Below are 27,680 nucleotides of genomic sequence, written 5' to 3' on the forward strand. Positions count from 1 at the left end.
AGTGAAATGCAAATGTTTAGAAACATTGTAAAAAAAATTAATTTCTAATCAGACTATCTGAAATCTGCAATGTGTTCCAGGTCAATGATACGCCCTTTTGTACTTTTGTTTATGTTTAGACTAATAATCATCCAAATAGAAGGAAGGTTAGCCACTGCTGTGTCAGTCTAATAGTCAAAGCTGTAAAAAAAAGAGAGGAAATTCATTAAGTATTCTTTATTATAAAAGATCACAAAAACACTTGCTAAAATGCTTATTTGTTAACCTATTGTTTAAAAGTGGTTCAATTAAAATAAAGTTTTGCAGTTCATCTTGGGGGACAGCATGTCAGGACACTGTAAAGGCCAACTACTCCCAAAGAAACCAGGAGCTGGCAGCACGGTGTGGTAACATGGCCATCAGGGCAGGGCCAAGCAGCCACAGCCAGTCCCACCACCCCAGCCAGGAGCAGGGCAGCCCCAGCCCTCGGCATTGGGCACCTCCCTGGGGACAGGGACGAGCTGAGGCCACGCTGGAATGTTGGCCCAACTCGGCAGAGCCCATGGCTCTGCCATGGGAGCTGGAGACCAGCCCTGGTGCGGCGTTGCTGGGGCAGGGGCTGGTGGCCCCAGGGGCTGCCATGGGGTCCTGGGCTGTGGGCAGGTCGGGGGAGCCCCAGGGGCCTGGGCAGGGACAGCCAGGCCTGGGGGTGCCCTCGGGTCCGTCACCCAGCATATGAGCTGCCATAGAGGCCCTGATTTACTTCAAATCTGAGTTTATCTATAGTAAATGTAAATTCGGGTATTGAGAGACTAAGTTTCAGCTTCATAAGCAGAAGAATAAAATTCTTAAAAGCACCTGAGTATCTAGAAATCTACTGTATTTCTAGAGGACTGCCCATTAAGGCCTGGTCCATAAGGAGGTGTAGACATTGCAGCACCCAAAACTGCCATACTAACTTGTAAGTGCCTGGCTTCATATATGGAATTAAGGGTTGTAGAAACAGGCACAAGAAGTAGCAAACTAGCAAGGGGCCAACCACAGTGCACCATGAAGGAACGTCAAAAGGAGGCATGTGTTTGAAACCCTGTGTCGTTTTAAATTTGGCTGATGACAAAAGAACAGGAGTTCCTAACTCTAGCTCTTTGGCAATTAACTCGCTGGAGGCAGGGCACTGGCTTGCTTTCTTCTAGGAGACAGTAGTGGCACTGACCTTTGATATAATAGCTTCACAGGCAGCTTAGCCATCCAAGTCAGAAAAATAGATGTGTTCCTTGTCCTTCAGGCACTCATATATCCCAGCTGCTACTGACACTTCCAGGCGATGCTTTTGTTGGTAGTATGTTAGACAAAAGTTAGGCAGCATCTCTACTGTGACCATTATGTTTAGTCCTATTCCTGCTGAATCTTACTGGTACCTAATCACTGAAATCCAGCTACATTGTATTTAGTAACAGCATTTTTTGATCTGGCTCCATTTTGGAAAATTAAGTGTGGCATTCATGGATTTCTTCAACAATCCACAAGAGAAGATTGAGAGTCATTCAGTTCCAGGAGGAAATATGAGTTTTCTTAAAGAAGAAAATTATAACAGGGCAATCTAACTCTTCATGAGCTGGAAAATTGTTTGCATTTTTCAGGTTGTAACAAACTCAACATGAATGTTACAGTGCTGCAATTTCACATAGCAAACACTGGTCTGCTTAATGCCAGGGAGTAACCATGAAACACTGGTTTTTTAATGTTTTGAGGGTTTGTATTTTGAAAAAAATGGTCAAAGCTTTTAACATACAAGGCATTACATAAGGCTTTCATTTTTAGTAATACTGCTCCTTTCTATGTGTAGGAAGTTATATAAGGAAAAATAGTAGTAATGGTCCTTTTCTGTAAAAATCAGTAAAAGTCCATTGGAATAGACTGGCCCTGTTGTTGCTTGTGTCAAAATCTGTTCCTGCTCTTTCAAACTAATAACAAGACAGAAATAACAAGAGGAAGGGAAAATTATAGGAAAGTAGAAAATCACTCTATCCGCCATTCAAGCTCTTTCATGCAGCTTCATTTCTGGCAGGAGACAATCACAGCATACACTGTAAGTCCCAGCAAACCTACAGTATTATCAGACCATTGAAGTCATTGCTCTCAACTGCTTTTTCGTCTGTTAGCTGAAAGCACTGATATCAGACTTATTAAACAGAACACAAAAATAATAAGAAAAAGAAAACAATGAGGGTTGAAAGTTATATGAGTTCAGGGAATGGGAATAGCAGCAACACCATATTGCTGCTGCTGGAGACTGTTCATGATTTAGTAAGGACAAGGTGGTGATGGTGTCATCTAGGCGCCACTCTATCTTCTTCAAGCTGAAACAGAACTTCGTCTCAGGACTTTCAAGGCCTAGCAATGTCTAAATGGTTACTAATTGCAGCCCTAGGAAAAAATGAGTATCTTTCTCCTTTTCTGTTGATGAGTCAGTGTCAAGTTTTAAATCAGTATCTGCTGTCAATATCAAGTTTTTAACTCCCACTGGCTTTTTCTGCTAAATGGATGGCAGTAGAAGAAACTATCCCTTTGTTATTTTGCTCACCAAGTATGACAACACATTTAGTATGGATTTGTCATGTTTACCAAGAGTAGTACCTGTTAATTTCTTACTTATATTAATGCATTCTCTGAATCTCTAACTTTTGTTTACTTTTCATGAGACAATGTTAGGAGTCAGGTTTGGACTTCTCTGATCTTAAACAACTGACATAAAAAATTTCTTCACAATGTATCTGAAGAGATTAAATTATTTTCCCTTACTCATTAAACAAGCTATTGTATGCAGACATGGCTTCATTAAAGTTAAATTTTTTTGTGAGAGTTTCATAGTTCAAGTATCCACAGAGGGAAGCCATGGTATAATTAAAAAAAAATAATTATTTATTCATTAATATTATGCTACTATTATTATCATCATTTATATACTCCTTGTCCTGGAGTGTATTGACTGGCAGATGGGATTTACATCCACAGTCTTTAGTGTAGCTATGGATGACTTGGAGCCTCCAGAGAAATGGGTTACACTTTTGCATCTCATTGTTGATACTTCTTAGAATTACTCCACACGTACATACATTTGTATTGCTTCATAGCAATTTGGGTTCTATAGGTCATAGGTATAACACACCTTTGTCTGCAAAAGTAAGCATATTCTTAAGATCCCTGTAAGTGTATACCTAAGAAAGTGCAGAGGCAACAGCAGACAAAGTCATATTTCAAGAATGGTAAACCTAGGCTGCTGCTACTTGCAAGGGCTTTGCCAATATTGTAAGAGAAGCTGTTCCTGAGAATCCTGCGAATAACACAGTGAGTTTCAAATATGACTCCTCTGTTTCTTGGGAGGACCTTCAGCCTTCAACACCTGCATGTTCTCCCTCTACTCAGTAGGATAAATAGAGGCAATATCCATTTCTTCCACGAGAATGCACTGGGAAGAGCCAAAATGTCTCAATAGGAAACTTATTCTAAATTGGAATTCTTAGCATTTGAAAACAGTTCTTAAGATTGAAGAAGTATGAATAGATGTTTCAAGTATTATTTTGTTTGGAGTTTTTACAGTTATTATTAATCGGGAAAAATAACTGATTTTAAATTGGCACAAATTCTTTTACGATATTCATTGTATTCTTAATGCATATATAGTGCATAATTAATGCCATTATCTGCTATAAACTTTTTCATTACACATGTATGACCAAATTGTCTCTGAATATGCAACAGATAATCTGTTCATTAATTTCTGTACATTCATAACAATGCACAACTGGAAAGAAGCATTCATAACCCTTAAGAGGCCTGGTTTAGTGGTTAAATCACACAAATGAGGCTTGAAAGTCAGAAGAAATTAATTCGCTTTTTCAATTCTGTTGCAGACTTTGTTACGAAATGGAAGTATTCCAGTTCTCTGAACAAATAGATCTAAATTTCAAGCTGGTTAACACCCACAGTTTCTGTTTCACATAACTGGCAAAAGTATGTTCAGCATCTCTGCAAAGATTAAACATTAGGTATCCAGGAATGAAGACATACCTATTACAGATCACTTTTAAAAGGTGGATCATAATCTCTGTGTACCTGTCATAGAATCATAGAATCATAGAATGATTTTGGTTGGAAGGGACCTTTAAAGGTCATCTGCAATGAGCAGGGGCATCTTCAACCAGATCAGGTTGCTCAGAGCCCCATCCAGCCTGGCCCTGAATGTTTCCAGGGATGGGGCATCTACCACCTCTCTGGGCCACCTGTTCCAGTGTTTCATCACCCTCATCGTAAAAGATTTCTTCCTTATATCTAGTCTAAATCTACCCTCTTTTAGTTTAAAACCAATACCCCTTGTCCTGAAAGCCTGCAATAAGGTCTTCCTGGAGCCTTCTCCAGGCTGAACAACTCCAGCTGTCTCAGCCTGTTCTCACAGGAGAGCTGTTCCAGCCCTCTGACCATTTTTGTGTTCCTCCTCTGGACTCGCTACAACAGGTCCATGTCTTGCCTGTGCTGAGGGCTCCAGAGCTGAACGCAATATTCCAGGTGTGGTCTCAGAGCTGAACGCAGTATTCCAGGTGTGGTCTCATGAGAGCAGAGGGGGAGAATCACCCCCTCAACTTGCTGGCCACGCTTCTTTTGATGCAGCCCAAGATTCAGTTGGCCTTCTGGGCTGCCAGCACACATTTACCGGCTCACGTCCAGCCTTTCATCCCCCAGTACCCCAAAGTCCTCCTCTGCAGAGCTGCTCTCAATCCCTTCATCCCCCAGCCTATATTGATACCAGGGGTTGCCTTAACCCAGGTGTAAGACCTTGCACTTGGCCTTGTTGAACCTCTTGAGGTTCACACAGGCCCACTTCATGATCTTGTCCAGGTCCCTCTAGATGGCATCCTGTGCCTCCAGCATGCTGACCAAACCACAGTCTGGTATTGTCAGCAAACTTGCTGAGGGTGCACTTGATCCCATCAGGTCCAGTATTACATCCCCTCTGGTAGGGCTATTACCTGGCTTAGGTAGTTGTCCTCAATGCATTCCAGGAGAGTCCTGGATTGCCTACAGCTCATCATGCTACTTTTCCAGCAGATGTCGGGGTGGTTGAAGTCCCCCAGAAGGACAAGAGCTTGTGAGTGCAATGCCTTGGGCTGAAGTAAGAAGGCTTCATCAGTAGGCTCTCCTTGATCAGGCTGTCTTAGTAGACACCAGCCACAAGGTTCCCTTTGTTGCCTCCATCTCTAATTCTTACCTATAAGCTTTCAGCCTGCTTGTGGCTATTCTTCAGAGACAGCTCTTCACACTCTATCCATTTCTTGATGTGAAGGGCAACCCCTCCACCCCTCCTTCCTCACCTGTCCCATCTGAACAGCTTGTAGCCATTGATAGCTGCACTCCAGTCATGGGATTCATCCCACCAAGTTTCAGTAATGGCAGCCAGGTCATAGCTTTCTAGCAGTATAGTGGCTTCCAGCTCCTCCTGTTTGTTGCTCCTACTGCTTGCATTGGTTCAGAGGCACTTCAGCTGGGCTGTTGGCCGTGTCACCTTCTTAGAGGCGCAGCCCTTCATTCCTCTGAGATTTTTCACTGGTGTTCCCCTTTTGGCTGCTATTACCTCAGGAGCCCCTGGCTCATCTCCATAAGACTTCAAGTGTACTCCAGTGTAGCCTGCATGTCTCAGAACAACAGGCTGAGAGCCCTCACTAGCACCCCATCCCTCTAACCTTGGTGTATCATCCCACAGCTTGTCACAGGCAAGCCTGATATTATCCCCCTCCACTTTCAAGTCTAGTTTAAAGCTCTGTCAATGAGCCCTGCTAGCTCATGAGCAAAGACCCTCTTCCCCCTTTGAGAAAGGTGAATCCTATCTGATGCCAGTAAGCCTGGTGCCATGTAGGCCATCCCGTTATGGAAAAACACAGACCTGTGGTGGTGACACCAGCCATGGAGCCACGTATTAATAGACTGGGTGTGTCTGTTTCTTCCATGTTGCTGCTCACAACTGGAAGGAGAAAGGAAAAAATAACCTGTGCTGCAGATTCCCTTAGCAACCATCCCAAAACCCTGAAGTCTTTTTTTGATCACCCTTGGACTATTTGTTGCAGCTTCATTGCCACCCACAGGGAAGAGCGGTAATGGGTTCACCTGCCATCCCAAGCATGGATTTGCCTTGGTTTACTCCTTTCCTTTAAGCTACTACCTTCAGCCTGGCGGGGGGAAGGATACGGGATCCCCTTGACCTTGGGTTCTTTCTGGCGGCTGTTCCTGTTTGTGTCTCAGGGAGGGCAGTCTCTCTCAGACTCCCTGAGTCTCCTTAACCTTTCTGCTTCATCTCTAGCTCTGCCACCAGGCACTCCACCTGGTCACATCTCACACTGCTTTTCTCACTACTGCCATCCATTAACCATGAAAGGCTCTAGCAAGTCCTGCAGCCTGAGACCTGGGTGGCTGCATGTTTTCGTGGGAGCTCCATATTGCTCTGCGAGCATTTCCTGGGAGCTCAGCCATTCTGGCAAGTGCAGAGGACATAGCTTCCTGCCGGATGATAACATAGCTAAGCTCCTTCTGAGAGGGTGATGACCACCAATTGAACTCACCTCTTGAGCTGGCAGGGTGCCTATGGTTTTCCTGCGTGCCCTTCCATACCAACTGCTGTGCAAACTGCTGCACCATGCCCTGACGCGCCATGCGCTGTTTGTGCGCTCTGCAGCGCTCCTGGTTGCTAGTGCTCCCTAGGCTGCTTTTTGTAAGTGTGCCTCGCCTTATTTGTTAGTTATGGTTAGAGACATCACTTGTAAGTACTCCTATATTGCATGGTTTAGTGTTTTAGCTCACTGCTTTGCCTTTACCAGTTTAGGATTTTAGTCTTCAATACCATCCTCCTATCCTTGATATTTACACTGATGTGGACTTCTCTGTTTAGTCCCTTCTTTTTCCTTTCTCCCAAAAATCTTCTATTTTCTCTGCAATTTTACCATGTTGCTCTTTATATATCTGTGTGCCTTCATTTGAGTAAATGAAGTTTTAATTAATTAACATCTGTATATTGAAATGCTGAAGAAGAAAAACATCTAGGAATATGCATTATATTTCTATTCACATGAAGAGAACATACTCCACTTAAAAAGAGCAGATACCTAACATGCAACCTGAACACCCCACAACAGCTTCAGTAACTGAACCTGAACCAGGTCAGAACATGACATTGCTTTTTTGCGGTGTATGCTAGTTTTCCAACTCTTTATTTTTTTCCTATACTGGTACGTTCCCTATGAGTCATGACCATATGGATAGCCTGTCAAAAACTGTTCATCATTAAATAATAATTTTTAAGTTAATGTATATTCCTTATATTTCTTTGCAGAAAGAGTCATTATATTTATTTATGTGCTGTGCTGATTTAAATAACCGTATGCAAATGTAGTTATGTAATTTGACCTTGTTTATTTTCCTGGGGAAGCATCAGTGTATACTATATCAGCATAACGGACCTGGCCTTTTCTAAGTGTCTTTATAAACTAATAATATAATAAACCATAATCGGGGGGGGGGGGGGGGGGGGGGGAGTTGGGGAATGAAGGAGCACTAAAAGAAATATGCCACCATATCTGATGAAAATAAAAATGATTCCAAAGCATAATGATAATTTTTAAATGCAAAACATTTTAGAGAAGTATTGCTTTCTATGTACTTTTTGATTTTCAGAAGTCATGCTACCTGATTTTGCAGAGGATGACTTCCAAGATATACCAGAAATGGAAATTATTAAAAGGAAAATTGACCTTTTCATGCATGACTGGCAAACAGTGGAGTCAGTAATCAAGCAGTCATCTCTAGTTCAGGTTCTTGTTTTAGAGATTGCTGAGCAAACTCCAGAAAGCCTGCTTAATCAAACTGTGCTGGCTATGGAAAGTAAGTAATACTGTTTATGTGATTTACACTTAACCTACCAAGAGGGATTTTGGAGAGCTTGTATGATGAGTATATTTGGGGTGTGGGGTGCGGGGGCGGGTGGTAGGTTATACTCAGTTCTGTATTACTCACACCAAGTGGGAACAGGACATGCTGTGTTCTGTGATTGAGCTGAAAAGCACACTAACAGCCTTTAAGACAATAGGAAGAGTGGGGAATATATATGTTTGAAAAAAATATATATGGCTATACAAATATATATATAATAGCTCCCTAAACATTCTGACAGTGCATTTCCCCGGTTACTTGCTCTATCTGTTCATGTCAGGATACTGGTTGAGACATGGACAGGTAACAAAGGTTCGCTTATGTACAGCATTCACTGAAGTCAATGATACTTTCAGGGTGTGTCATAATCTAAACTGCCCACCTGCACAGACTGTTTCAAGACTGGGTTTTTACAGTATTGGTATTTTTTTGGCAAATTACCTTTCTTCACTTGTGTGCTTAAATCTATAATTTTGAGTACTGGATAAATAATATTAACACTACATTTTTCCTACCATTGCTACAATGCAAGTGTTTCATTAACCAAAATGTGCTAGCTTTATAATCAAGTAAAATTTGACTGATTATTTTCCCCAATGAACAATAGTTAACACACTGTTGCAAACAGTAATGGCACTCTCTGCATGTGTTTGTATAATACTTTGTACTACAAGTTCCTGTTGAAAATACCAATTTACTTCAACAAAAAAACAACCAGTAAGTTTCCATTTTTGGAGGAAGTAATATATTATTCCTGCATCCAGGGAGAATATTTTGTGCTATGAGTAGTAGGAATGCAATATACAGTTGGCATGATTTGCTTTCACATACGTGCTTACTTTTATGGACAAAAGGATTATATTTTGACATTGTCAAATGAAAAATACTGAATCAGGAAAAAAAAAATTAACCTCTTCAGAACCTTTTAAATACCATGGTTGGGAATTATCTGCTGAAGACTTAGATGAGGAAGCTGAAGATCTGGCTGCTGAAGAGGAAGACGAAGAAGAGAAAAATGAAAATGAAGAAGTAAGCATGCTGGCTTTTTCTATTTATGCTTTTATTTTAATTTATTTATTTTCAGTTTGAACATAAACCCAGAGAAGTCAGATTTTGCACCTGATTTTGTATGATCCAATTTCAGCCTTCTTACAAAATAAAGATCAGCATATGCTTCAAGATTTTCATTGTATAGGAACACAGTGTTCTGGCTGATAGTCGTTTTAGTCCAGCGAGAAGCCTAAATACCCCATGCTAATAGAGAGGATGAATGTACCTAGCTTCGCCAGATGGTAAAGACAGGTTTTATTAAAGAAACAAATGTGAACTTTGATTTCTTTTAATTAACAATGATTCTGTGAGCCATCATATAAACATCAGAAGATGCGGAGTCCTAATGTGCAATCCTCTGTTTCATTTCAGCTATTGATAATTTTCAAACACACATTTTAATGAAATTAAAGCTCTAGCTTCACCTTTCCTTTATTCTCATCCTATATTGGAAGATTCTTATCCCCAGATTTAACAGTACAGGATATCCTTATACTGTAAGGGAGCAGTACTGATGAGATTTTTTAGAAATTGATTTTACTAAATAAGTAATCTGACTTCATAATACCAGCTCTCATTGCCTTTTCTGAAGAGGTCTACTTCTGCACATTTAGAAGCAACAGATTGTGGGTTTCAAGAACACAGCAGAAAAAGATTTTACCATAGATACTTCTAGCCTAATTTTGGTCTTCAACAGCTAAGTATGATATTATAATTTCAAATTTTAAATGATTATTCTTTACTCAATAATCCTTTCAGTAGAATGGGCAGTTTGTTTTCTAACTCTGAATCTAAAAGATGTGTATTTTCACAGACTTAATATTCAGTTTATAAACTATCTTGAGAACTACCATTCTCATTCAATGCCCAGTTGATGTATTTGACATTACTTAATCTGATCAATTCTGTTTACCTAATCCAAGTGAACTACTTAAGTCTAAGTGAACAAATAGTTTTTGAAAAATTTCATATTTTCAGGATGAAGAAAAAACTAAGGAAAAGAAAAGGCACATGGGAGACACAAAACACTTTTGTCCGGTCAGTCTGAAAGAGAACTTTGTCCTTTACCCAGGACTCTATGAACATGCAGCTAAATATCAAGAAAAGATTTATTACTTTTCAACGTCTGAGTACAGAGATAAATTTTTGAAGAACCCTGAGGAGTATGTGGCTCACAATGAACCAATACAAGTGAGAATCTTCAAAATTGTTTAAGCAGATAATAACAGATTAAAATCACAATTTTCCATTCCCATTTGTAATGGTTTACTATCGCTGATTTTTTCTAGGTAACAATAAAAGTATCAGGCAAGTCCTTGAAACAAACAAAACACATTGCTTCCCTCATGACTTTTTAGGGTACACTTAAATTAACACATTGAGTTAATGATGCAAATAGAAAAGAGAGGAAGAGTGTATAAAGGCTTACAATAATCATAAGATGTGATTAATAAATCACACATATTGGGTTCTTTTTTACTATCTTTAAGTTGTTGGGGGTTTTTTGTAAGTGAAAGAAGAGTAAAAAAAGAAGGGAAGATTTAGAAGAATTGTTTAATGAAGTTTTACTTTTACTTCCTGGTTTAAACTGCCATAGTGGATTTGTTCACTGTTTCTAGAGAGTAGAAAAGCCTGGAAAAATCAAAATCCAAAATAGACTGGTTTTGATGCAATTTTTATAATAATATCAAAAACAGTAGGGGTGGCACTGTAGACTCCAAACTGTTACAAAATGTTCCAATTTTTTCCTATAGGCCCCTCCTTTACGGGTGTGCTTACTTGGGACTCATGGAGCAGGTAAAACTACTTGTGCACGATACATAGCAGACAAATTAGGCATTTTCCATATTCAGTTCGAAGAGTATCTACAGGAATTGATCTTACCCAAAACTAAAGAGAAAGTTGGGCCCCATTTCAATGAAGAACCTGAAGAAGACGACAACAAAATGACAATTCTGACACAGGAACTGGAAGACTTCTCTCAGACCATGACTAAAACTGAGAATGAAAAAAGCAAACAGGTAATAACCTGATCTTCTTTATGTCCATACACAAATTAACCATTTTCAGACCAGAATAGGAATTTCCTATAAAATTCTAGCCTGATAAAAATTACTTATGTTAAATTACTTACTTGATGAAATTTGGAAGTAATAGTGCTTGACAATGTTTTCTTAAAAATGCCACAAACATTCTACAAAACATTTCCAAGAATTACACATAGGTTTTTTTCTAAACAGATTTTTTTTCTAAATAGATAGATGGACATAGATGCTAAATGGGGCACAGGAATACAAACTGAGGAAAAAAATAATGGGAAGGTATAGTTTCTTTCAAATATTTAAAATATGCCAGTTCAGTCAGGTGCACGTGATCCAATTGCACAGGAGTTTAGAAATGTCCCCAGCAGTGCTCTTTTCACTTTCTTGGGGCAAAAGAATAGAATGCCTCAACCAGCCCTTCAGTCTGATCACCCCTTGTCAAAAAATCAGAAATATTTCAGTGTTCCTAACAAAGTAACTAAGCTAATATTTTTTCAATATGGTAGGTTTTGTAACCTGGATTGTAGTGTCTTTGCTTATGGGCAGCAGAGTTTCAAACCAGAAAAACACTCTTGGGCAGCATAAACTGCACCTTGTATTTTAAAAACTGTTGCAAATAGCTTGATATTCATGATCCTGGTGAAATAATTAATGAATGATCATTTTCAGAAGATTACTTCTTTTTCTTAATCAGATTAAATACTGGTTCAAAATTGTTATACATGTACATTCTAAACCCCGTCCCTTACAGGGTGTAATTTCCCTGAACAATATACATTTACATGAATGTTTAATAGGAGAGAGTGATTTCTTTTTTTAGACATCAGTGGACAAGGTTTCAATGCAAATGAATTCTTCTTTAGGCAACAATGGATATGATAAAAGCCTTCATTATGTGGAGAAGTCTCAATACAGGTACAGAGCCTATTAATCTTTCAAAAAATGTATAATACAAAGAAATTGAAAATCTACCTCCTAGACAATACAAATAAGAGTTTATCCAACTCTCAGAGCTTCAGGAAGAAACAAGTTCCTGCGTCACATTCTAAGAGCCATTTTTTTTTGTGCTACTTATGCCTGCTGTGTTCCTTCAAGTTACTAGTCATCAAACACCTTCGAAGACTTCCTACCACCGTATCTAAGGAAACATGCAGGAGAGGATGCAGCCTACAGAGGAGGCATACAGAAACAACATCCAGGCACAGTGTTAGGAAGATGGCAGGAAGACAAGCACTCAGTGGAAGAGGAAATTAGTGACAGATCTGAGAGGCTGCAAGAAGAATTTCTATAGAACAACAGCAGTAAAAGAAAGACCTTGAAAATATGAGTCTGCTACTGAGTGGAGTAGATGACCTTTTGATGAAAGACGCAGAAGAGGCTGAGATGCTCAGTGCCTTTTTTACCGTGGTCTTTACAAGTACAGTCTAGTCTGTGGCCTGCTAGGTCTCTGCCTAATAGGAAAGAATGGGTGAACAGTGGTACTACTCACAGCAGAATAGGATCAAATTTGGGACCATTTATGTAGTCTGGACATGTACAAGTCAATGGAGTGCATTCACAGGTGCCAAGGAAGCTGCCAAAGGTGGATTCAAGGCCACTCTCTATTGTCTTGAAAAGCAGAGGAGGTGCCTGATCACGGGAAGGTAGCGTTCCTGATTAAATAATACAAGAGCAGGTAATATTGGAATCAAATGCTTCAACACAGAGGGATTACAGATCAAAATCATGTATGTCAGAACAAAAATTTCGGGTTTCATCAGTTAAATCTAAGAGGATGTTTGGGAAGTCAGTTTACAACTTGGTCATCACAGCCAAAAACATGGCAAGCTTTCCTGGCATTGATGGTTACGGCTGGCTCTCACTCATCTTTATTTTTTTGGCATCAATACATGTCTTACACTAAGACACTTCTGTTAGTATTTTTTCCTCATCATCATGCTGGTAAACAATCTTCTTCTACATTAGTTGTTGGGTTTTTTTTGCACTTCTTGTAAAGTGCTTTATCTGATGGCATGAGCAAAGCACAGCTGATGCAATTTCAGTTCCGTTTAGAAACCCATTCATTGGTCCATGCACATAACTCTAGAGGATAATTTCCAAGGCTGTGGACTCCCTAAGAATTTCTCTGAGCATGACTACCACCAGACTGTCCAACTACCCTGCTCTTCACTGACCCAGTACCTCTCCAAAATAATTTCATTTGATTTCATTTGCTCTTTCACTTTGGCACAAAATGCTAGAATTGTACCTATCAAAGCTTAAGGTAAGGGTCAGCTATAATATTCAAAGCAAAAATACTGAAGGCAAACAAAGCTTACCATGCAATCTGGGAAGTTTAGCAAAAAGATATCATCCTGGTTGGTTTAGGATGCGTCAACCAAAGCCTTCACAGCACTGATCATCTGGAGAGAAACCTTGTCCTTCAAACCACTGCTTTATGGGGTGTTCTCTTTTCTGTACCTGGAATATACCTCTCATGTTTCTTTTCTTTTCTCAGATACAAATGCCATTTCAGTAGCTCATCTGCAATGATGATGTCAGTGATAGATTTTCATATGGGTTTTACAGTTTTCTCCCACTTTACACATTTCTTTTAAGATGCCTGTGTTACAGATCTGGCTACCACTTTGCCTTCTTAGGTATCTGTTATGCCATACTAGCATCTCTTAATATATATTCACTGCATCATATATATATATGTTTATATACATGTATTTTCACTGTGACAGGCACTAGAGAAAATATTACTCACACACACACACATACTACATTAGACCTGTGGCTTCCAGCATATTCTCAAGTTCTTTTGGCTACATTATCAGAAAAGATGTCGAGCATAGGAATTCTTACTTAGACATGTCCTTGCAGCAATCAGCTCCCTACCATTATTCTGAGGGTTCCTGAATCACTTTGGATCCTTTTTTAAAAAAGGTTTATTCCTTTATTTTCTGACAGGTTATGCTAACAAATTCCTGAGCAATTTGGGTTAATATGACTACTACATGGGGAAAGGACAGCAGAACTTTGTAATGAATTCATGAAAGAGTTTCGGAGGACTTAAATCAATTTGCTGAGAGGGACAGGGGAATACCTAGCTGCATATCAAGTTTTCTCTCCAGGTGACATTGGATACAGCTTAGGTGCATGTTTGATGGCCACTGACATTTAAAAAACACACTCTTTTGGTAGTGTATATCTAGTCTTCTTAGACAAATATAGATGAATTTTGACAAATGAGGCCTTTATAAGGTATGGCAGAAAGAGTATTGAACTCTTTGAAGGATACCAGATACATTTATCTTACGAACTTAGCCATTCTGTTTTCAGTTAAAAAAAAAAAACATCAACTAACTAGAAAATAGTATTTTCTTCTGTGAATATTACCATGAAAAAGTAACATGGTCAGCAGGCCAAGAACAGTGGTATTTTTTGACTTCTAATGTTGTATTTTATCCAGTATACTTGTAAAAACACATATCTTGATACTGCGACTAGTGTAAACTAATACAGAACCACCAATCTATACTCTCTTTTCATTCTTTTTACAGCAGTTTGTGTCAGGAAGCCATTGTATGAGAAGTGCATCCTCAGCCATATCAATATCACAGTGTTACACATTCTGAAAAAAGTTTTTTCACAAGAACTTATCAGCTAAATTTGGTATCTGAATGTTCTGCATTTGACTAGTCACTAATACTACTACTGCTTTGTAGAACAATGCTATCTGTCTGATTTCTGGTCATGTGCCCATACCCAGTAACCTTTACATATCTTTCTTTGACATCTTTCTTTGGATTGCATCAAAAGATAAAAGTTGCCTTTAAAAAGTGAAAAACATTCTGATGTAGTGCAGATAGTCTTCAGCACGAGAACATGTATAATTAAGTGGGAAACTTCTTGTAGGCAATTAGGTGAAACTAATTAGGATCATTTCAGTTTCTATTTCTCGGAATTAACTGTACGTATAATTAAATACTTAATGATTGTGCTTGGTTTAAGTTCCATTATAACTCATACAGCAGCAATTGCCCCAACTTTAGGGAATTACCCAACTTCAAGCACATGGAAAATATCCCAAAATGTAGAACGTAGTACAGTGAAATGTGGCAAACGAGATTGTTTCTGCTGGTTTAAATCAAACAAAGACAGTACCTTACTTAGCCAAAAAACAGTAAATGTGTCAAGTAGATCTTTCTTTCCTAATGTTTTGGGTTTGGATTTTTGGTTGTTTTTTTTTTCATTTTTTTGTGGATTTTCTTTATATAAAGGAAGTGGAGTTAACTGATGAGGAAGAGGCAATCAAAGCAAATCTAATGGATAATGAGGCATTGCCTCCTGAAGTCCTTGATAACATTGTTCTTGACTGGTGGAGGAAGGAGCCATTCCGGTAACTGTAATTAGATTCTCTCTTTCTTTAATTAATCTTAGGTAGCAGATGTTCCATTGTGTCCATAATTACAAATAACTATTTCAGAGATTATTTCAATGCTCTTGTACTTCTTATGAATCATGACCTACCTCTCAGTTTTGTTGCTCCATTTTGATTGACATTTTGAGTGTAATAAAATGTCTTATGCGCTCTACACAGGACTGGACAAAAGTACTTAGCCCACTTGAGTTGGAATAAATCTCCTGAATAGCCAGGTAGTTTTTGTGGGCTTATGGGATAGATATGTAAATAAACCTTTTATATTTCCATGTAATTAATAAACAGGAAGAGCTGGAATCCAGCTGTAACTATTGGTTTCCATATATTGTAAATATTGTGTGGAAAGCAAAGACAAAGTATCAATGGTCTCCAAAATGACACAGAATCAGGTTACCTTATTCATTCTTCACAATCTGTACTCCAGTGAGGTAGCCCTGATAGACTTCCTTTCATATCAGAAAGTACATCCATAACACTGTGATAATGTGGATTATTGTTGCATAAATAAATAAGATTGTCGACTTCTAGAAAGCAGACTGGGTTTTTAGGATGTAATTTCAGCAGGGAAAATCCCTTTTTCCCTGTCCTATCTCTTCCATCCATTTCCATCTAGATCATAGCTGCTGGCAGCTTGATCATTAGGGTTCTATTCCTAACAGTATGAGAAATGCCTTAAAAAGAATAAACGACATCCTCAAATAAACTTTTGTCCTGCCAGCCCACAGATAGGGGACAACATTCTTTTAATGGTGTAAAAAGAGGGAGATCAGTTTTAGGAAAAAGAACGCACCAAGACAAAAAATTGCCCTGCCTTACACATCATGGTGTGATACTAGATTATATAAATGCAGTTTCATCAGGGTCTGTATAGCAGATAAGAACCTTCATCACGATCAATATCCTGCCCCAACTTTTTCCTACAGCATCCAGGACCACCTGTTCTTCCATCCACTCCAACTCCTTGTAGATTCTTTCGTTTTCTGCAGTTTCACAATGTATCCTACCAAGGTCTAAAGTAATAAAGAGACATATTAACCTCTTATTAACACAACATTTAGCTTTACAGAACTAGTCATCTGATTGAGATTGTAAGAGCCCCAACAAGCCGTAGAGCTTCCAGACATATCTGACCTGGTTTTAATATCTGCAGGAAGGGAGGTGTAGGTCATGCTGAGTGGCAAAATTGTCTATACTACAAGATATCTATGTGGCAAAATCCTGTACTACAGAAGAAATTGTCAGGCATTTCTGAAAAATACATTTTCAGGCGACAAGCTTTCTGCGCCAGATGTTACCAACATAATGTTTGGGGCACCTTCTATTTTTTTGAGAGCAGTGCCTGAGAAGTACTGTTTTTAGAGTCACACAAGCAATACTGAGAACACAATTCATTTTGGTTCTTTGAAGTTCTTCTTAAGTAATTAATCTCTGCACATTAAAACCTCAGAAGAAATAAATTTGTTAGTATACCAATTAAAATCGTATAGTAAAGTATCAGTTTTACATTGTCAAAAGATAATACCTGAAAGTATTCTTATGTTTACTCTTGCAACATATTTAACAAGGGAGTTTAAAGTGTTATTCAAATTAATTGCATTTTCACTGTGTTGCACTTTAAAGTACATTGTGTAATGATAAATATCTTATTTTCCAATTAGGTCCACAGGTTTTATACTAGACGGTTTCCCTCGTACTTCAGATGAAGCCCAGTATTTGTCAGAACGAGGACTCTGTCCTGATATTGCAGTTCATATTCAAGTAGAAGAAAGTGATGTTTTTGACCGTCTTTTTCCTCCACGTCTGAAAAAATGGAAAGAAAGACAATATAAAAAAATGGAAAATAGAATGAAACTGAAAGACCTGAAAGCAAAAATAAGGGTAAGTTTTCAGTCCTTTCTCCTTTTTTTGTAATTTCAGCGGCACAGGTATGAACACAGATTCTAAAACTCCCAAAGCAGTGAAGAGCTCACAGAGAAACAGATAGGGGAGCCACAAGACGCAGCTCCACACATTCACAGCATTCCTAGATTTACTATAGGAACTACAAAGAATTTAGGACTCCATTCCTCTGTGCAACTAATTCGTGCAGCCCAAGAAAAGCAGCTGATGATGCCAGACATCTGGGAAGTCCTGAACAACTAGATGGAAATAGTGAATACGGCCATAAAAAATCAAATACCCAGCTCACACACTGTACTGTTGTTGCATCCCAGATTCCCTGAGCATGTGCTGTTGAGCTGATCTGTATCTTCCATAGGCTGACTTCACAGGTACTGTATATGGTGTATGTGTCTGTGTTTCCAGCTATGATACCCTGCACAGAAATATAATAGCACTAAGCTACATTCTCAGTGCTGTTACACCTGCAGAGTCTCTCATTTGAACAAAGCTGTGACTACTACTGAAAAAGTTTCAAGCTACTTGAAGTAACCTAAAACCTCTGTGCAGATGTTTACAATCAGTACGTGCAATATATTCAGGGTTCCTAACTTTCTATAAAAGCAAGATAAAGTACTTCATATGTACTATCAGAAAAGGTCTGAGCATAAGGTACTACAGAGCAGCTGACTCAAAGGACATTAGTACAACGGAATCTGGGACAGGGCTCATATAATACCAATAAGTTTTCTGAACAGCTTGTGCCAGAGGTTGGCTCTGAGAATGCACATAATCTATGAGAGTTAAAATATTTTTCTATTTAATCTTTCCTGATGCAAGTTGTAAATCTTGTTGGAAAAGGTGCATTTTAGTGAGCAGCCTACATTGCTGTACTAAGCTCACCATGTAAGGAATCACTGATAATTCAAGTGGCAAATACCTGTGCTACAGATTCTAGGGTCCAAACTTGTAATGAACAGTGTAGGCATCAATATGGCTCCTGATGACAAAGGAAAAGAGCAGGTTCTTATTTAAAACACATACACAAAACAGTGATACAAACTGGTAAAGGCATTAAGAAGTAATGAAAGATCAGAATCAGGATTTCCTGAGTAACAGTAATTTGATACTTTTGCTCCTGCATATTGCAGTGTAGTTTTTAGTTACACATGGAGTACTCTTCCATAGCATCCAGTAGGTGAGCAAGTTGGATGGTGCTGTGCCAATGCAGCATTGCTGAGTGTACTGTTAACCCTTCCTTTGTTCCTAAAGCTGGAGGGCATACAGAGAGTCCAGGCAGAGCAGACAGACCAGTTGAATGCTACCCTAGAGCTTCCTTCTCCACTGTAAGAAGCTGGCAACAAGACACCGAGAGCAATGAGTACAGCTGCAGTGCCTTGTCATTCAGGAACACCAGAGTTTAGTCAAAAGAGTAGAGCAAATTACTCTTTGCAGAGTTTCTTGCTGCTCTGCTTAGAATGCTCAGGTATCCAGACCACTTCACTTGGAGTTAACATGGATTTCTGAAATTATACTATTGCCTGCATGTTGACATACTTAGTTTTCCTGATCTCAGTCCAGGCAACAGCATCACAGTGTGCAAGAACAGCAGTAACAGGTTGAATTCCCATCAATCCCACTGGCCTTAAGTATATTACTTCAGAGCTAGGATTTAACCATCAAGTGTTCGACATGTATCCGCTAAGTATGTATGGGGGACTACATTTCAAATGCTTGTAACACGGTAAAAATTGTGCAGTTCTAAACAGCCATAGGGAACAGCACACATTTAATAGTATGTTCAGTCACCCCTTTGCCTAATGGCATAAACCACCTATAAGCTTAGAAACTCTGTAGTTTACCAATAACAATATTATATTTTCAGTGTGATCAGAATCACAGTCTTACACACACCTCTCCCCCACCCCAGCCTCAGCAGTTGACAAATTGGTTTTACTAAAATTTAGTTACATGTTCACCTATACAGAGGTACATCTGGTCTGCAAAATATCAAGCTGCCAAGATAGTATTTTTAACATTAGAAGCAACATGAAACAGAGTTTCAAGGTGGAAAGAACAACATTAATTCTAAATCACATTACCAATTCTCAAGGAAAAGCTTTTATTAGCAAATATCATTGTCATCTTACATCTTTTTTTCACTAACAGGATAAGAGGATTGCTAGAAGAAGGGAAGAACTTTTAGCAGAACAAAACCAAAAGAAACAGAAGGTAAGAAAACAAGCCAGTGAGAAAGATTTTAAAGAGAAGTGTTTGCAGTCATATCTTAGAAATTTCTAGAGCTTTTAGTTGCAGAGTTTTCAGGGCAATGTAGAATAGTAAAAATGTGATAGACAATCAGAAACTTTATTTTCAAAAATAATTTGACATGATATTTAAATTGGTTTAGAAACTATTGATTCATGAACAATAAAACCAATTTTTAAAGAATTCTCAATATGTTCTTCAATTCAGCAAAATACTTACAAATGTGTTTAATGTATCTAATTTGTAAGCATAAGAGTAGCCCCACTAATTGCAATTAGGCATGTGTTTCAAGTACTCTGTCGAATCCATGGTTAATCCAGAATAGGACTGTACCAGGATTTCTGCCCAAACTCAATTACACAGTATATTTATAAATGCATTAATGTACTACTTGACTGCTCATGAAATTCTGTCAACAACACTTTAAGCTAACATGCTTGTTTATAACAAAGTCAGGCCAAACTACAATACCATGTATGAAAAAAATACTCCTCTTATCAAAACTGCCATGTAGCGCTTTGGTTTTTAAGCAGTCTTGGAACTGGTACAATGCTTCACTGCTTCACTGTATGCACTACACAATACCTCTGTATCTTCTTCTGAAATACAATTCTAAAATGTACTAGATTTTTGCTTACGATAAAGGATACCCTTTATCGTAATGAGGTTTTGTTGAATTAATGATTTTTCCAATCAAAAAAGAGACAAGAAGACCATATGTTCCTTCAAAACATCTGTATCATAGACATGAAAATACAAAATAATTTACCTTTATAGGCTTTAGCAAATAAAGAGCATTCTGAGGAGTCAGATGAGAATGAAAATGAAGATGTTGAAGCTATACTTACAGAAGAGTTTTTAGAAGAAGAAGAAGAAGAAGAGCCTGAAGAAGAACAGGAGATTGATGCTGTTGACCGCATACAAAATGAAATTACAGAGAAGTTTGATTCAGAAATAGATGGTTTACAAGGAGTACAGGTACCTACTCCACTGCTTATTTTGTTAAATTATATGATCACATGATGCAAGAAGAGTTTTCAGTTTTGTCAAATTTAAAAGTTACAGTGCTCAAACAGCTGTGCTGCTGTACTCATGATGTAAGTACGTAAGCAAGATGAATACTGTAGTGAGAAGGTAAATACTTTTAAAAATATATAATTCATAAGACTAATATTGTGAGGAAAAAACAAAGGAAAATTTTGGGTAGACCTACCCAGTCTTGGGGTCCTCACTTCCTTTTTGATAGGTCAGTTGATGCAGGCAACCAAACTAGAGAGTCATAAATATATAAACAGTATTTTGAAATAATTTTTAAGGCAGAGTTCTTATTAGACATCTCTGATTTTTTAAAAATACAGTTCTTAGTAAAATAATTTTATTGAAAACAGCACAACTACCTATGTTGAGGTAACCTCACCTAACTTTAGGTATCTGCAACCTTAATGCTCACATATGAAGGCAGTAAGTAGATTGGTGCCATTTGTTTACTATATAATAAGTATCTTACTTCAGGAGGAAATTTACCATATTTTAGAAGAAACTCTACCCAATGACCAGAGAGAAAGTTTACAGAATAGATCAGCCAACACATGGATGTAAGATCTGCAAAATGAATCCAACCTTTACCAACACCATAAGTGTGACTGACTCAGGGTTCACTTTATTTTAATAGTTGATGGATTAAATTTCAGACGAATCAAGAATAAACTCCTAACATTCTTTGTGCTACAAGGAACCATAAGCTGTGTGGAAAATATTAATGTTTTGTGCTCAGAGATCCACCCTTCCATTAATTTTGGAAGAAGGTGAATTGAAAGTACATTCAACTTCCAAAAGTGACTGTAAAATCATGATTTTATTGAACTATTAATTGCATATAATCATGTATCCCAATGATAATCACAAAAATAATTTTAGGGGTTCTGAATGTAGCTTGTAGCTAATTTCGCCTTTCTGAATATAAAATGAATTTGTGAAATAGAACTGGAAAGAATTTAGGGTAAGGCCCAGGACACACCATGAACAAGAAACCCCAGTAGCAGCCTTAGCTCTTTACATAAACAATACAATGTTTCAAGTTAAAGCCAGTGGAATACTATGCGTAGTTCTTGGAGCATTTTACTCTCTGTCATTTGGGAGCTTATCTTTTGTTGCGTGAGTAGACTGATGAAAAATTTGATCAGAAAAGGTACGGGCAATTAAGAGAGCTGACTACTGTTTTAGAATTTTGTTATTATATTGAGTTCTGCTTATGACAGTAAGTGGAAAGATACGAGACTGTGGATCTATATAGATATTATATAGAAATTGAGGAATTGTACAGAAGTAGTATCATATAATAGAATTACATATTGGGACTAGATACTACTGATGTCCCCTAGTTACAGCTTACTCAGTATTTTTCCCTTTATTTTTTTAATTCCAAAAACATTTATGCCTTAATCAACTTACTATTTCTGATTCATTATTCAAGACTTTTCTTTACTGTTCTCTGATTCTTTAATTGTTGGTTCTCATTGACATTGTAGAATGTTGGTCTTTTATTGAAAAATAAATTATGACATTAAAACACATTAGCACTTGTAAAAGTGTTAAGTTTCTAGAAAAAAAATCTGTAGAAAATGGGTTGGTTTTATATTTTCGTTGAATAAGCTGGAGAGCAATAAATCACCAGAGAAGAACACTATTTTCATAAAGTAGCTAAATAAGCCATCCTGAATTGCTTGGAGTAGGGAAAGAATGATATATGGGTGTTTTTTTTAAAAAAGATACAAAGATACTTCTCAAGCTTGATTGTCAGATTGTCTTTTTTTTTTTTTTTTTTCCTTAATAGTGTGATACTTAATGTAGGCTGGGTAATTTAAACTTCAATGGGCAGGAAGACCAATTCTCATCTCAAATCAAATTTTTCTGATTTACGGTGACTGAGAACATGCTCAAGAAGTCCTTGATAGTTCACAGAAAATCTTGCTGTCAGTCATTATTAAAAATGTGTTTGTGTTTATGGTTCTAATGTTTCATTATGTTTTCATTAACCAGGAAGAATTTGAAAAATTGTTAATACCACAAATCAAGATCAATGGAGGACGGAAGCCTCACATTGTACGCTACCAAATATATAGCAAGCTGAATTCTTTACTGGAAAATCGTGGAAGCCTTTTTGAGAAATGTTACCCAATAAGTTTGCCACTTGCAAATAAGATGCTAGCTTTCTCATATAAATTTCTGAGTTCTTTTGGCCAGTGGGATCCAATCAAGGTAATGTTCTTAGATAGCTAAAGAATATTTTCAAGAAGTAATACTTTTTAAAAATGTATTTCATATTAAAAAAAATTATCAGACAGTAGAAACTAATACCAGAAATATTTAATGAAAACTACATTTCTGAATTAAAATTACACCATTGAATACACACAAAATACAGCAAGCGTTGATAATAAAATGTGTTTTTTCAGTGTCTTTTCAGTGTTGCAGCTAAATTGAGGCTGAGAGGCATTCAGTAACATCTGTTACATTAGCATTGGCAACACAATTAAAGGTGACACTGAATCATAAAGAAATGCTTAATTTCTAATGATAAACAAAACACAGGACAATGGAGAAGATCTTAAAGCCTTCCAGAAGCAATGAAAAAAACCTAAAAGGATTTGGTGTTTGAACTTGTAAGAAGCCACACAGGTGGCCACCAGCCCTAGCAGTGGCAGAAAAGTAAACCAACAAATTTTAAATGCATGTAATACATCAGCAATAATTCTTTATTGTCAAAATTTACAAATTTTGAAGAGTAACAAAACTAATTCCATAGTACTTTACTAAAGATCTTGGTAGTTGAGGTCAGAAAGTATTCATGTCTATCCCCAAAAGTGTGCTGATAAAGTTTTATAGTGGCAAGTGAAACATTAGTGGGTAATTTTTTTGGTTTTAATGCTAGAAATAAAAGCAAGTTGGATTGTGAGTAAATCAGAAATAAAAAAGGAGAATTGATTAAAAAAAACCCAGTGAACAAGATACAGAAAGGAGGAAGTTCCTGAAAGAAACGTACTTCGGCCTTCATTTCACTATGCTAATTAATCAAGTAATTTTATTCCCTTTTGTATAGTCATCATGTTGGATCTTCACCTGTTCCAGATGACGTTTACCTTTCTTTAACCTTGGCAATCAGCATTGTATACAGATCAACTCTTACTATGGATTTAGATAATCAAAATACTTAAAATGTTTTAGGATCAGAATTGCCTTTTTTCATGGCTGCATCAAATTGGCAGCTAATAATCTAGGGGCATATTAATAGAAGTAGATACTTCTTCTCTTCTGTCATTTCCAATAATTGAATCCCAGCTTTTATGTTGAATTCTTATTACTCCCTCCATGCTAGACCTTGCACTTTGTTCTACTAGATTTCACTACATTTTTGTCTTCTCATTTCTCCAGTTCATTCATTTATGCTGTATTTTACTAACCAAGAAGTACAGTTCAGTTAGAAGAAAGAAGTCATAGAAAGCTATTATATAAAATCAGAGTGGTGTGCTGATAGTGGAAATGTACATGCTGACAGTAATGAAAGGGAAATAGATCATTTTGAGAGTATTTTAGGATATAATGGAAATGATGACATTGATTAAGGACCAGAGGGTTTTTTTAATAGAAAGGCAGATAGAGTATATGACAATTACTTTTAGATTAAATTTGGGGGTGAGGAAAGTAGTTATGCAACTGATTAGATAAGCAGAGAATAAAAAGGATGAGCTGAGGGAGGAATGGGAGCAGATATACAGTAGAACAGACTCCTGACATCTTATAAATTGAGGGCAAGCACCCTGCAATGACTCGATGCAGGAACAGGAACCTAAGAATCAGGGAATGGTCTGGCAGGTAATGCCATGCAGTTAAACAGTCCCATCTCTTACTGTAACAACCAAATCAACAAATCCATGTATTTACTGACTCCTTCAAAGAATACTAATAGATTTGTGAGGTGTGATTTCCCTCTACAAGAAGCTGAGTGTTGGCTCTTCCCTGTTATTTCTTATGTATGCTTGTAACTAGTTTTTTCCTTAGTATCTTTCAATTTGCTCGATACAGGGTCATATTTACTGGACTATGTTTGCCAGGATCCATCCTGGAGGTCTTAAAAAAATAGTCACTTTCTGCACCTTCCTCTTTTGTGGAAGAAAGGCGAACGTAAGCAATAGGTTACACGTTAGTCAGTCAAAATTTCATTTCTGAGTCCCTCTAAAACTGCAAGGTGAATGTCATCTGGTCTGGGCAAATTTTCTACAGATGTCAACAGTTTGCTCTAAAACATCTTTTATTGATGCTTTAAGGCAGTTCCTCCAAGAAGGGCTGCAACAGGGACGTAACTACGTTCTTCCATAGTGAACAGTAGTGCAAGGAATTCATTTAGCATTTCTGCAATGGCCATTTCTGCCATTAGTGCTCCTCTTACATCTCAATGACCCATCAACGCTACAGATTTTCTAGTGGGCTGTGTTGTGTTTGACAAGATTTCACCAGCAGTGTATCTAGTCTACCAAAAGCTTTTTTGGCTTGCCTTGTTGTGGTTTTACACTTCACCTTAAGTAAGTATTGATATTCTTTTCTGTTTTCTTCATTTGTACTTGTATTCTTAGTATTCTCAGTGTATTTTCTCCTGTCAAGCAGCTAAATGGTTTTAATTCACAGGGGAATAAAATGATTTTCTTTATTCCTTGAAAATAATAATAAAAAAAAATTTACACCTGACTACACTGACTTGATGGACAGAAAGTGTTATGGTACCACCTACTGGAAATAGTGAATATTCTCTCCATCTTCAATTTTACTTTGTCTTTTTGTATAAGAATTGCCTGTGTATGCAAGTTCCTCACACTAGATGAACTATTATGTCCATATGCATGAATTTGAGAATGCTTTGATGTTTTATTTTAATATAGTTGGTACTCCTCTACCTGCCTATAAAGTCACTTCTGTAGGATGAAGGGAGAGGAGGCTTTGTCAAACCTAATCAGCTGCTTCTCATTTTGTATATGCTACAGCTCAGGGAAGGAGATGTAATCAAAGCACAACAAAACCATGAAAACACAGTCTTTCCTGTAATCCATCGGCAATATATTTATTTCTTTTCAAGTAAAGAAAATAAAGAAACATTTATGAAGAATCCCATAAAATATATTCGTCAGCCAAAACCTAAACCAGCTGTGCCAATTAAGGTTGCAATTGTGGGACCTCCAAAATCTGGAAAGACTACAGGTAGGAGCCAGTATTATCTATAAAGCAAAACCTTATCTAATGACTGAAGCTGTATCTATCATTACTGCTAGTAAAAAATCATAAACCATTAATATCATTGGTCTTCCTGCTTTTCTTGCTGGGTATAGATTCTTTTAGTTACATTCTCTAGGGTCTCATCTGACAGTCAGATACTTACATGCTGCCCATCTGAATTTTACCCCAGCTTCTTAAGAAGTTAGTGACCTGGACTGGCACTTAGAAAATCCAGACTTACATTATTTATACCCCTTGTATTTATTTCTGATTATTTTCTAATTGTTTCTTATTTGTTTCATTCAATATATTCTAATGTAAAATGAAGAAATAAATATTCCTATGATCAAGGACCAGAACCCAAAACTCCACATTCCCCAGTCTGTTTCCAATCTTCTAGATTAAAAAAGAACAGTATTTCCATCTTTCTTCCCTCTCCATCTTCATCTGTGACTCTTTCAATCCACAGGCCTCTGCCTTTAACTGGAGGAGGAGACAATTCAGCTAACACCATAGCTTAATTATTAGAATAGAGTGTTAGAAAAAGAAGAGACAAGTGAAAATCATCTCACATTAAGGAGGAAATTTTAACCCTGTTTTCCATTTCCTGAATAAATAAATGATTTAACCGCTAGGCTGTTCTATAAAAGGGGCAGCAGTGGAAGCATATTTTCTAAGATATTTTATAATGACATGGACTATTGCTGCTGAGATTTGTGCTGAACTGAACGTTGTTAGTGCACGGGGCATGCTCTGCACATCTGCCAAGCTCTGGGTCCCTTAGGGGCCTAAGCAGGGTTAGGTACCCACTTACCAAGATTACGCAATGGAAATGATCCAGGGAATAAGCTGACCCGTTAGTTTTTAAGACTGAGGAGATAAGCAGATACTTGAACAGACTGCTAGTTTGTGATGTTGCTTATGTAAAAGTTGAAATCAACATGTTTTGCAGTTGCCAAGAAATTTGCTAGTGTATATGGGTTACTGCGCCTGAGTATGGGAGATGCCATACGGCTTGTGTTAAACAACCAGCCAGAGAGCGAGCTGGCACTAATGTTAAAGTGGCATCTTCACAAAGGACTGACCGTACCTGATGAACTGGCCATCCAGGCTCTAGATGTGGCTCTGATGAATCACGTATGCAATACCACTGGGTAAGAGTTTTGGGTTTGGGTTTTGGAGGTTTTTTTCAAGATATGCCAGTCCCTCATAGGCAGTGATTCCCATGTTATTACTGTAAAACAATTTCTTATAAACACCTCAGCTGTTTATGTATTAACAAAATAATCCATACAAAATGAGGTTCTTCACATTACTCTGGGAAACCAGGCTAAAGCATAATTTTCTGTAATTTTCAAGTAGCTATATTGCAGTAAATTCCAGTAGTATGCTTTATGAAAGTTACCTTTTTTCAGTCAATAAGCCAATATTTTCTATTATCCTTTAAGAACTACCATTTTATCTCTCTTATACCAACTCCAATACCAACTTGGACACATCTGATTCTCTTTGGTCATGCAAACTGGTTCAGTACACAAGGTTTTTTCTGGCTTTGTTAGCAACTAAGTTTTTAAGGAGGAACTGAAACCGGTGCGTCCTTCCACCTCATTCATATGTGATCCTGATTTCCTAGGCTCTTTCTCCACCACTGAAACACCTTCCAAACTGGGCAGACTTAAAAAGTTTCATGATCATGACTTCATGACTTTCAACTCCTCTCCCCAAAAAGGAGAATTGTCACAGGAAAAGGCAATTGTGGAGTAATCTTTGAAACTTATTTGAGCTTGAGATCATAA

General features: G+C 37.6%; 1 protein-coding gene across 1 annotated transcript in view; it reads left to right on the forward strand.

The window, feature by feature from the left end:
- AK9 (adenylate kinase 9) overlaps positions 1-27,680 on the forward strand; it is a 73,533-nt gene that overhangs the window by 39,633 nt on the left and 6,220 nt on the right. The window contains exons 18-28 of the mRNA XM_056344586.1: positions 7,699-7,905; positions 8,873-8,982; positions 9,982-10,194; positions 10,758-11,024; positions 15,314-15,432; positions 17,133-17,352; positions 19,522-19,600; positions 20,405-20,598; positions 22,660-22,878; positions 25,656-25,869; positions 26,837-27,038. Coding sequence (XP_056200561.1) covers positions 7,699-7,905; positions 8,873-8,982; positions 9,982-10,194; positions 10,758-11,024; positions 15,314-15,432; positions 17,133-17,352; positions 19,522-19,600; positions 20,405-20,598; positions 22,660-22,878; positions 25,656-25,869; positions 26,837-27,038 — 2,044 coding nt within the window. The remainder of the gene's footprint in view (positions 1-7,698; positions 7,906-8,872; positions 8,983-9,981; positions 10,195-10,757; positions 11,025-15,313; positions 15,433-17,132; positions 17,353-19,521; positions 19,601-20,404; positions 20,599-22,659; positions 22,879-25,655; positions 25,870-26,836; positions 27,039-27,680) is intronic.

The sequence above is a fragment of the Falco biarmicus genome, chromosome 6 (genome assembly GCF_023638135.1).
Source record: "Falco biarmicus isolate bFalBia1 chromosome 6, bFalBia1.pri, whole genome shotgun sequence".
NCBI lineage: Eukaryota > Metazoa > Chordata > Aves > Falconiformes > Falconidae > Falco > Falco biarmicus.